At 41.2% G+C, this 12,159-nt stretch overlaps 1 protein-coding gene across 2 annotated transcripts in view; it reads right to left on the bottom strand.

The window, feature by feature from the left end:
• LOC122983717 (cGMP-dependent 3',5'-cyclic phosphodiesterase) overlaps positions 1–12,159 on the bottom strand; it is a 169,056-nt gene that overhangs the window by 15,636 nt on the left and 141,261 nt on the right. For both annotated transcript variants that reach the window (XM_044353745.1, XM_044353746.1), the window contains exons 4-13: positions 11,813–11,901; positions 7,993–8,102; positions 6,857–6,912; positions 6,581–6,640; positions 5,908–6,064; positions 5,144–5,196; positions 2,724–2,798; positions 2,371–2,412; positions 1,496–1,564; positions 1,270–1,400 (exon numbers count right to left, since the gene is read on the bottom strand). In XM_044353745.1, coding sequence (XP_044209680.1) covers positions 1,270–1,400; positions 1,496–1,564; positions 2,371–2,412; positions 2,724–2,798; positions 5,144–5,196; positions 5,908–6,064; positions 6,581–6,640; positions 6,857–6,912; positions 7,993–8,102; positions 11,813–11,901 — 842 coding nt within the window. The remainder of the gene's footprint in view (positions 1–1,269; positions 1,401–1,495; positions 1,565–2,370; positions 2,413–2,723; positions 2,799–5,143; positions 5,197–5,907; positions 6,065–6,580; positions 6,641–6,856; positions 6,913–7,992; positions 8,103–11,812; positions 11,902–12,159) is intronic.

The following is a 12,159-nucleotide window of genomic DNA, read 5'->3' as shown; positions in this document are numbered from 1 at the left end:
TAAAATCTGGATGACTGTACTCTGAGCAAAGGGTAGATTTATCACATTTTATGCACAGTTGCTACCATAATCCTGTTGCTGTTACTATGGAAATGATATGCCAACTCTGTCATCAGTGCCACTGGCAGAGAGAGAAATTGTAGGACATGATCCTCTCTCATCTATCTTAGTCTTCAGAGAGAGAGAGAGTGTGCAGAAGATTGTATGAGACCACATACATGTGACGTGTGTCTGAATCGGTGTAAATGTGCTTGTAGTTAGAATAAAATAATAAATAAAAGAGAGATAAAATACACAATCTTCCAACACTTTAACATGAGTAGATACATGTGCTTTCTGACAAAAAGAGGGTCAGAGATAGATAGATAGATAGATAGATAGATAGATAGATAGATAGATAGATAGATAGATAGATAGATAGATAGATGTTAGCAGCAGATGACAAACAGATAAACACATTTCTTAAACACATAAAGACAGACAGATAGCTGGAGTGTTCACAGACTTCTGTATTCAGGAGATAGCAGCATTGCACCTCGCAGCACACACACACACACACGCACACACACACACGCACATACACACGCACACGCACGCACGCACACACACACACACACACACACACACACACACACACACACACACACACACACACACACACATACATACACACGCACACAGGCACACACACACACACACACACACACACACAAATGCATGCCAAGACGTGGTGCCAAACCAGGCAGCCAAGCCACCCGCTGCTGTTAGACTCATGACCTGACTCCAGCTCATCACATAGCCATCTGCATGGTTACACACACACACACACACGCGCACAAACAAGGTGACTTGACACAGTCTTCACTGTCATGGTATCCATTCATGAGGGGCTGTGCGGTAAATTCTGCTGGTTAGTGCCAGATTTCGTTGGAAATAGCAATAAAAACTTGATGAGCCTGAACTGTTGAGCTGGAGCGATCAGACTACCCATCCCAACATTAAGCCGCTGTCAGATAAATCTTTGAATCTATCATGAGTCAGCGTTTTAGGAATTAGGAAAAGCTAAATCATTTTAAAATATACTTCAGCAATAAGCCATCAGTGGCTAAGTTACAGTGAGTGTCTGTTTTCACCCTAAGAACTCTACTCTGCATGAAATGTTTCAGTGTGATCTTACGGTTTATGAGGCGTCAACTGCAAATGTAAGACACACAAGGTTAACAAGAGCTTATGGTATGAACACAGTCATTTGCATACATACATACATACCTCTGCCCACCCTGCTTGTTGAACGCGCACGCTAGTGCCACCACCTGACCGGTGGCCCTGCTCGCCACTGGGACACAGAGCATGGACGAGATCTCACAGCCCAACATACTGGACAGCTGTCTACGTTCCTCCTGAGAGGAAGAGAAGCACAGAGAGATAAGATCAATACACACACAGAACAAACAGACAAACACAGAGTGAGACAGATAGATAGATGTCTTCTTACAGCACTGATGTCCTGAAGAGTAATTGACTTCTTCTTCTCGACAACCTGACCAAAACGTCCAAACATCAGCTGCAGAGAGAGAAAAAAAAAGAAAAAGAAAGACAGGGTGAGTGAAAGTGAGGGATGCAAAGTGAAAAACAGTGTAATGAGGGCAACAGACAGGAAGAAAGCAGAATTGTTGAGTCCCTGGAGATTTTTTTGGGGGGATAAAATATATAAATAAAGGTTGTTTACTCTGAGTGAAGTCTATTACCTCCCTTGTTAAACTAGCACAAATAGCCCATCTAGACTGTGTTTTCTTATGCCCTAATATTTCTCTACACCAACTATTATCAAGATTTCATGCATCATTTAGCCTGGGGTGCACAGTCTATTCACACCATAATGGGAAACCTGTTTTAAAAAATGCTACATCTGCAACACAAGCAGGGACAGGAGACTTAAAGTGAGCCAAAGGAAGTGATTACTTCTCTTGCCCAAATTTCATAATTATAACCACTGCCAGGGATTATAAAAGATTACATGTGGGAAGTTTATTCTATCGTGTCAGTCAAAGAAACCTACATACAGGGGTGTAACACTTGCATTAATGGTGTACTCTGTTAAAAATGAAAACAAACCTCCCTGAATTCAGGACGTTAGACTGACCCACAGCCCCCAGTGTAAGAAACAAATAAGTGCATAAATGGAGGAAAGAATGAAACCTATGAATGAGTAAATGTTGTGACTGAAGGCATGAAACAAATCAAGCAATACATATACGAGCAAACGACTTAACAGGGAGTAGTGATCACAAACAGACAAATAAATAAATAAAACTAAATGAAAAAATAAACTGATTAATATTTATATTAATAAATAACTGTTGGTCTCACCGGGAAGCTGATCTCCTCCTCTAGGACTTTGTCTCCAACTACCTAAAGGTCAAAGAGGTCAAAGGTCACAGGTTATTCAAATGTCAGTCAAGTCATTGCTAAAAAAGATGGCATTTATATACTGTATGTGTGTGTGTGTGTGTGTGTGTGTGTGTGTGTGTGTGTGTGTTAGTGTTTATGGGGTAGGGAGGGAGATGAAGAGAAAAAGACAATTGGTGTGTTTGTGTGTGTTCTTTTTTTTAAAACAAATGTGTATGACAGAGATAGAGAAGTGGAGAATTGTGTGTGTGTGTGTGTGTGTGTGTGTGTGTGTGCGTGTGTGTGTGTGTGTGTGTGTGTGTGTGTGTGTGTACCTGGCAGAAAAGCTGGTGGTTGTCCTCAGACACCAGCAGCAGACAACAACACTGCGACTGGGTCTGCTGCTGCAGCTGTAGAGACGCACAAACACAATATCAGTCCTGAGATATAATCACAAAATGTCTTTGCATCAGACCTGGTCAGATTGTTTTTTAAAGCCTCAATTCAAGATTCTCTGGAGCGTGGCCTAGGTGTGAAGATAAGATTAGAGATCAGTGGACAATGTGGAGCGAGAATTCAATATCATTTTTATTACCTTGCAGTAGCATTAAATTGTGAGCAAAGGCTTATTAGTGTGATACTTGTTTCTATAATTTAAAGAAAACACATTTTAAACATCTCAAAATATGTTATCATACTGAAATAGTGAAGGTGAGAGGATTTACTCAACTATACTTATGATTAGTAATGATTTTCAAATGGTTATACATTATTCTGTAATGGACAGCCTGACTTTTACATACATGAAAGCACACAGTCCCTACATAAACAAGACAAAGTCACTATTAGGTGTCTGCATGTGTAAATGACAAAGTGTGTACACAATGAGCATCTCTGCTGCTGCTGTGCTCTGTATGACTTGCAGAGTTGCAACCAATTTCCTGCTGCTATGTGTGATGGGAAATGTTTCATTCATAGACTGAAGTGCACACACTAACACACACACACACACACACACACACACACACACCTGTATGCATGCTGACACAAACACTGCAGGTATATAGATGAGCACACGTACATGCACACACACCCACACACAGTTATAATAGTGGCGTTTCCTCACACAACATTCTTCTCTGTAATCCACAGAGCTGGATGGAGAACAAGCAGGACAGGAATAAACACAAGCCACTGCCAGCACACTCGCCCCCCAGTCACACACGCAAGCACTCGACATGCACACACGTACTCACATACACACACATCACAAACCTGCACACACATAAAGCATGTCGTTGCACCTACATATAATAATAAGCCCCTCCACCCCCTTTTCCCAAATACTGTTAATCCCATAAGAGCCGCCCCGAGCACTTCCCACCAAACTGACGATTCTTCAGAAGCAACGGTCTCCCGCTCCTTTTCCTCCCTCCCCCCTGTCCTCCCTCTCCCCTCGCCCCTTTTTACAACTGTAACAATAAACAGGCGAAACAAATCATGTCGGATTCAAAATACATTTTAAAACCCCTCCAGACTTTTGCACCACCATGCCTCCCTCCCTCACCCTTCCTTCAGATTCAGGAAAAATACTACAGTTGCATCAAAGGATGACTTTATACACGCAGGCTGCGCTGCTTCAGCAGAGACGTTTGACCCCATGGATCTGGTCCTGTAGCGTCCAGGTAGCACAGGGGGGTGTATGGAGGCTGAGGTGGGTCATAATAACTGCTTAGATTTGACCATTCTCACAGAAAATACTCAGATTTTTTAAAAAGGACAAATTAGTTTACAACAACTTTCCATACATATTTTCAGTAATTGAAAATTAAAAGAACAATCTGAAAAAAGCAAAAGTAAGCCGCTGATTATGCACCAGAGTCCCTTTAACTAAGTAATCATTTAGTAAAAACAATTAAATTACCTGTGCTTAAGCTGCAAATGTTATTTGTAAAATCTTATTTCCAGATTTTTATATGATTATAAAAATCCAAATTGCCTGTTTTTAATAATCAAGACAAACACCAATTAAGTCCCAGACTTTTTGTTTTTCATGAAAAAAACATGAGACCAACTAATAATCTACTAGAGAAGCAAAAATATTTTGAATCTTCAAAAATTATTTCTTTGGCATGAAGTATATTAGGGCTGCAATTAACAATTGTATATCATTTGGTCAATAATAGTTCAGAAAAAGTAAAAAATATAAAAGATTATGTTGAAGTTGTAACCAATAAATCTAAAGTTAAAGTGCTTCCTGTTTTACCAAAACTCAGTATAAAAGTCCTTAATGCTCAATAGTATGAAAAAATAATCACAAGTGCATCTTTGTTCCTTTGACGTAATATAACCTTCAAGTCTCCAATATTTTACTTTATCTCTTTCAATCTCATATTGCTTGAATCTGTGAATATTTCCACACATTGTTATCAGATTGCTTTACATACTGTAGCTGAAGCCTGATATCTGCTCTCCTTCCTCATTCTCACCTACAGCTCTCTTCCTTCTCTGCAATCAATCACCTCTCTCCCTGCTTCCCTCCTTTTTTACAGGGTGTATCATATATATGGAAGGGAAAGCTGCATACTGTGGGGAGATTGATGAAGTAATTGTGTGATAAAAAGATTGTGGTATAGGTAATGACAGGAAGAAGGGAGAAACCACTGTGAAGGATTTCACGTTTTGCATGTACTGTACGTCTTTAACTCAGTGTGCGTGTGCATGCGGGAGCCTATGAGTGATCTCAACCACTTACATAATTGATGACTTTGAGCTGGAGAGAGGCTGCATCAAGGTCATAGAGCTCACCTAAAAGAGAAAAGGGAGAGAGAGAGAGAGTGACGGGGGGAAAACCAGAGAGGAATAAGAGCAGATTGGCAATAAGAAACACAGGAATGCAGAGCATGTACGCAAGTGGACAGAAAGCAATCCGGTGAAGGATGCGTTGAGACAGAGAGGTCGGGGAAGGGTGAGCAAGAACGAGCTAACAGAGGGACTAATAATGAAGACAAGACTTAGGGTGGAGGGTTATCTGGACTGCCGATGAAGACAGAAGAAAAGAACTGGACAGAGGAGCAGGGACACAGAAAGCAGGGCGAGATAGAGGCTGAGGAAAAACTGAGGAGACTCACATTTGTTGACAATTACCCACGAGTAAACAATGTTGATGTATGTGTGTGTGCATGGGCATTAGTGATTCCCGTTCCATTATGCATGAGATTTTGAATAGTGTTTTGGCAAAGCGTTCTGTTTTCACACTGTAGCTGTCACATATTCCTTATGCCAATGACGGAGTCCATCTAAATTCATAGAGCTTTTTATCCAGATGTGCTTACTCTATTAACATACCTCACCCCGCATATACAGGTGTGCGCCTGTGCCATTATGTTTGCATTTGTGTTTGCAAATAAAATGAAGGAAATGTAAGATGTATGTGTGTGTGTGAGTGAAAAAAAGAAAAAGCAGTAGGAGTATTTAATGTAACATATTATCTGTGTGTTTGTGTGTGTGTGTGTGTACCGCAGAGCTGTAGGATGTTGCGGTCCAACTCGCAGTAGTCCTGGTCTGAAACGTTGAGGTGCAGCAGTGCATTGTGGGACTGTATGGGTGAGGGGCTAAGGGGAGGCCTCTGGTAGGATGTCTGAACAACCTGGACGCGCACACACGCCACTGAGGCCTGTGACGCCACGTGTGCGTGCAGGAAAACGCACACACAGACACACACAAATTCAGTAAGGATTAAAAAAACATTAAGGGAGAAATTTATTAGACTAAATACTGTCCAACAGCAATAACTGGGGAGTTCCTTGAAGTAAACACCACCAGTTAAACACACATTTTTGGGGAGATATAAAACATCCAGTAGGCAGTAGAATGTTTTTGGAGGTTAAGTGCTCAATGATGGATTTTTCTTTTAGTGATATTCATAAGGTCAATCTAGGACTGAGGGGGATGATATTAACTTTCTTAAGAAATAGAAAGAAACTTTCTGGATTTATGATGTCAGAAATGTACAAGTATGACCAATGAGTTTATAGATAGGCTGTCTTTTACTGTTAAACACCCTGATGGAGGCCCTGTGCCAAAATACATGGATTAAATAAAGAATAAACTCTTCCAGTAATACAGCTAATGTTGCCAAGTTGGTTTTTTTTAAATGGAACGGAGACAGACAGAGAATCAGAGGACTTACATGTTTTTCCAGCATGTTAAGATGCAATTCATCTTGATCAGATAGAGGATTGCAGCCCACCTGCAACACACACACATGACAAAAAACAGCTTAATATTATTCCAGTACTTTACATGAGTTTGACTATAGCGGGCTGTGCTGTCTCTGCAGAGTTTATTTTACTGTAAATATCTACCTTTTCATAAAGGAGGAAGCACTGAGACAGGAACTGATTGTTTACTTTATTCTTTAATTTATTGAAAGCCTATTGTGATGCTCTTGAAAGCAAGGACTCACCAGTAAGACAGCGATGGCCTTGCTCCGCTCCTGGTCCAAGATAGGGATGACAACAGCTGAGAGGAAGAAAGAATGAAACAAACAAAGAAAAAGAAAAAGAACTCATTATTAATAAATAATGCACCGATTCAGACAAAACAGATTCTTGGTGCTTTTATTGCCCTTTCATTGTCTTTTTATGTCCTTGTCTCACTCTTAATCTTTATTCTTTTTTAATTATTTTCCCTGCATGTTCTAATACTAATAGAAATATGCAAGGGAAACGAACATGGAAAAAATAAAGCTAATGTCCTTGCACAACACTGTTTATTCTCTTTTTATTTTCCTGCTCTCTCTCATTGTTATTTTCATTACAGCAGATAACAACAGGAGATTATTATGGGAAAAATAAGTTGGATCGTTGTTGGTGAGTGTTGCTGGATGTGTGGACAGCAGACAACAAAACAAACAAGACGTGTTTGCCACATCGCTACCAAACTAAGTCTTATTTCTACAACATATTCATCAGTGGTATTTATTGATCCAGAGAGTGCAGCGTGGTCATGCATGCTTTAGGATATTTCTATGATTACATCCCCCCAGGATTTTTTCTCCTGCATCTCCCCTCTCTGCCTTAGAAAAACAAAACATGTTAATTTAAAGAGGAATGCAGTGTCTATTCATTCTGCTCCATGTGAACTCTTCTCATTTTTTCTGATCATGGACCTTTCATTGCTTTTTTTGGTCTCTTGTCCACAGTTGTTGCCCACGCGGTTCCATATCTCTCCCTCGGCAATCATCATCTCTTGTTCACTACTTCTCTCTACCTCCTTTGGTTTGTTTTTTCCTCCCACGTTCTCACATCTCTCTGCTCCTCTGCATCCACCGGCACACACACACACACACACACACACACACACACACACACACACGCACACGCACACGCACACACACACACACACACACACACACACACACACACACACACACACACACACACACATACACACACTCAGATGTTGGTCCATTTGTCTGTCCACCAGCATCATTCAAGCTCTCCCTACTCAGAAATAAAAGCCCTTTAACACACACACACACACACACGCACACACACACACACACACACACACACACACAAGCTGTGCAAACACACACACCTCTTCTGTGTGCTGGTAACGGTGCTGCAAGGCAGATTCTGTATTTCTCTGGCAGTTCGGATGAAGGAAGGCCGGCACACTGACACCGCTTCAGCTGGTCCGCGATACTCCTAAGACAGATGGGTACAAGTTGAGTTTGACTCGGGTTTGAGAAATAGAATTACCTTCATTAGTCACAGCGAGAAATAGAGACGGTCTGTCGGACACTGGGGACACAAAGAGGAAGAGGGGATTTGAAAGACAGTTGGGGCAAATGGAAAAACAATTGCCTTCATTACAAAAACAGACACGTTGTGTTAATTGACACTGACCCAAACAAAGAAAAAGCATGAATAGACCTATTATTCATTGTAAAATTATATGAACTCTACACAACCATTTATGTTTATGTGTGTGTGAGTGTGTTCACATGTGAAGCCAGGTGTGATGGTGGCGAATGTGTCTGTTTGTGTTATATTCAAGACAGACGGCAGCTTTCTCATGCTAAAACATGAGACGAGGATTTATTTATTCTGGACCGACTAGTTCCAGTGGACACAAAGACACACTAATTTGCAGGCATTCACAAAACATGCGGCAACATCACTGCACGCGTCAGTGAGCACACACACACACACACAGACTCTCTCGCACGAATATGGAAACGAGGGACAAAAGGAAGGAAAATAGTTTCACTCATGCACACAGGTAAATTCATGATCTATGTGCTTCACATGATAATCTATTGAACCCTGTGGCAGCGACTCGCACACACACACACACACACACACACACACACACATAGCAACAGTCACTCCATTACATGCACACAGAGTCTGAAATCCCCTCAAGCCATTGTGGCCAAATCTCTGCATGGTGCATTGATTTATAAGTGTCTATTTATTTCAGTTCACTGAGGAATAGCCCACTTTGGTCAGAAAACATTCTTATTGTAGTTTACTATTGCGGCAAATACCTTTGTGTAATGTCTTTGTTCAGAGCAGCTTTCCTGCACAATCATCGAGTCAATTCATACTGGGATGAGCAAAGAGCAAAAAATCTCCTATTGGCAGTAAGGAACAACACTATAATTTAGTGTTATCTGTGCATGTATGACAATATATGAATGAGATGATAAAATTTATGTTAAAACGTCCGGTTCCGCAGTGTGTAGATAAGATACTGATAAGGTCACTTAAAACTTCAAATCTGCTTGCTGTGCAGAAGAGAGGCTGCAGGCCAGCGAGCAGCATTTAGCAGCAACAATACCTCCAATTGAATAACATATAGGTCAAGGCTGAGGTGGTGGGTGTTGTGTTTACAGTTTGCAGTGTGGAGACTAGTGACATAAGTTAGCAGCAGAGGCAGGAAATACATGCATGCAGCTGGACATTTAAAAGGACTAATCAATGTGTGTGTGTGTGTATGTGTGTGTAGGTGAGCACTCACAGAGATCAGCTGATAATTAATTGATCGGAGTGGTGCTAATGGCTTTACATTCCTGTCTGAACCTACATTATGAGCTTCATTTGTCATAACTGCTTAACCATCATTAAGAGACACTGCAGTTCCTAACAGCTGATGATGTGCTAATGTGCAAAAGCATCTGGATTGATTTCTGCGAAATCTGGATCATTATGTCTTTCTTGAGATATACGTATTTAGTTAAGGTACTGTAATGTGCAATTTTCTGGAGTTTTGTAGATGACAAATGGTCAGACGTAAGTGAAATCATTCCTCTCTGGTTTAAGGAGCTCAGGAGGAGCTGTATTATAACTCTCTATGTGTTTGTCCATATGTTTGCTCATTCATGCATTTTAGAATACAAAACTCTGTAGGGGAATTGCAGTATCACTTTATGTACTCTCTGAAACACACAAATTGCAAAAAGTCAAATAAAGGAAAACACAGTGACTCAAAAGAGGGAATATGAGAATGAAAACTAGATGTTATCATAACAATGAACTATTTATATTGGATTGCAGACCACCCTGTTCTGAGGTCACAGGTATTGTCTGAGGGCATGTACGACATCAAGCCAGTTACTCATTTACAACCATTTTATACTTGTTTAGTAAAGGTGATATATATTTCAGTCTCATCTGTTGGCTATTAGAGTGTACTGGTGTTAAATTTAGTCATGTTAAAACGAAAAGTATGAGTAACTGAAGATTTTTAATCCAAACTATTACACATTTTAATGATTAGTACATAAATGCATGATGATTCTTACAAATTGAATGTTGTCATATTTATGTAAAAGGGCAAAAATCTTATCGTCAATTATCTGCAATCTGTCAAAAACTATGAGTAGTGAGTTCCACAAAATGGAAACAAGTTTAATATTTTAGACGGATATTGAAACAAAACTAAAAAATGTATCTCAACAGTTGTGCAACTGCATTGTGTAAGTGCCTCTATTCTGTATTTTTCAAACCTTGAACTCTGTGTGTCTGCTTATTGCAGTATTTCTAACAATAGCTTGTTTGGCTGTGAGACATCAGTTATCTTGTGCACAACAAATAGTTTAGAGGATAAACAATAATGGAAGCTGCCTTGGTTAAGGTTGATTGTGTATTTGTGTGTATGTGTGTGTGTTTATCGAGGTCCAGTTAATGGGTTTGTATGTATTAGCGAGTGGGCTGGAATGAGGCTCAAACAAAGTGGCCTTCTGCTTCTCAGATGGGTTTGTTGAGTGTGCGTATGTGTGTGTGTATGCCAAGGTCTTGATAACAGGCTTATATAAGCAGGTGAATTGGAGGGAGACAAAAGTAACAAAGGGTCCTGTAGCTCTTTTAATATCCCTGCTACCCTGCTCTACCCTGCACACAGCACTGATGAATCTGTGTGTGAGTGCATCAAGTAGTATGTGTGTGTCACAAAGTGAATATGTGTGCGCATACATGCGGTCTGTGCTCTTGTCCTTGCGTGTTCGTGTCTGCATAAGCATGTGTGTGTGTGATCCCGTGTTTGTGAGGCAACGAGCTGTTGGAAAAAAGGGTTCTTGTCTGACAGACAGTTTCATCAATAATGTAGTGTTGGTTTTTGCCATCGCCTGGGCAGCAGTCGCAGTAGCACATAGGGTTGTAGAGCTTCAGAGAGCACTTAAGAGAGGAGAGGATCGCCGTGTCTCACTGAGGGACCCCGGGCACTGTCACCTCAGCTATTAGCCCTGCAACGCTTCCAAGGGGAGAGGGATTGAAGGTGAGACAGAAAGAGGAGCGTCGGGAATGGGAAGGGGGGAGTAGACAGACCGAAACGCAGCCGGGTTAGTGCTTCATGGCTCTTTGGGGAGAGAGAAGGCTGAGAGGAAAAAAAGGGTAAAGGCAGACTGATGCAGTGGGGTGGGAAGGTGGAATAGCAGATGGCAACAGAGGGAAAGAGGCTCTCAGAGAGATGAGATACACAACAGAGAGATGTGTAATAAGAGGGAAAAATAAGGGAGATATAGGGAGAGTTTTTAAATGCGAGAGCAATAGAGATGGAGGGAGAAAAGACAGTGTGGTAAAAATGAGAGGGTAAGAGAGACAATCTGGGATGATGATGTAATTATGGGCCGCAGGGTTCATATTCATCCAGGTGACACCTGCTTTTCACACAGAGAAAACCACTGTCTCCGTTTCCCCTCTTCATCTCTCCCTTGTTCTACTGCTTCTCTAGGTGTCGCTGCCGTCAACAACGCTGCAGAAAATGAGCGCGCAGCGGCGGTGAGACGAAACATCTGCAGCTTGCTGCATAGAGTCACGTGCGCACACACACACACACACACACACACACACACACACACACACACACACACACACACACACACACACACACACACACACACAAAACAACACACCTGATCTTTCCCTCCTGTGGCAGTTCATGTGGCAGGTCATCAGATAGTAGCCTCAAGTCTCCCTCCAGCATGTAGACGCATACACACTCCTGGAATAAAACACACATATACATGCACAATCATTTCTAATATTAATCAGATTCTAATTAATTTCATGAGTGATGAGCCTCATCCATTCGCAACAAGGCCTGGGCCTCTGTTCCTTGGTCTTATGTCAGGACTGAGACATTTAGCTCCACCACTCTGAATACTAACAGGAAGCCTTTTTTTGCAAGTAATAAATCAAGGACATTTCAATTATGTTCAGCTGTTTGTGCAAATGTAGAATTTGCATGTGCGTGTGTGTG

Source organism: Thunnus albacares, chromosome 6 (genome assembly GCF_914725855.1).
Source record: "Thunnus albacares chromosome 6, fThuAlb1.1, whole genome shotgun sequence".
NCBI lineage: Eukaryota > Metazoa > Chordata > Actinopteri > Scombriformes > Scombridae > Thunnus > Thunnus albacares.
The sequence above is the reverse complement of the archived record's forward strand: the minus strand, read 5'-3'. Positions and strand labels throughout refer to the sequence as shown.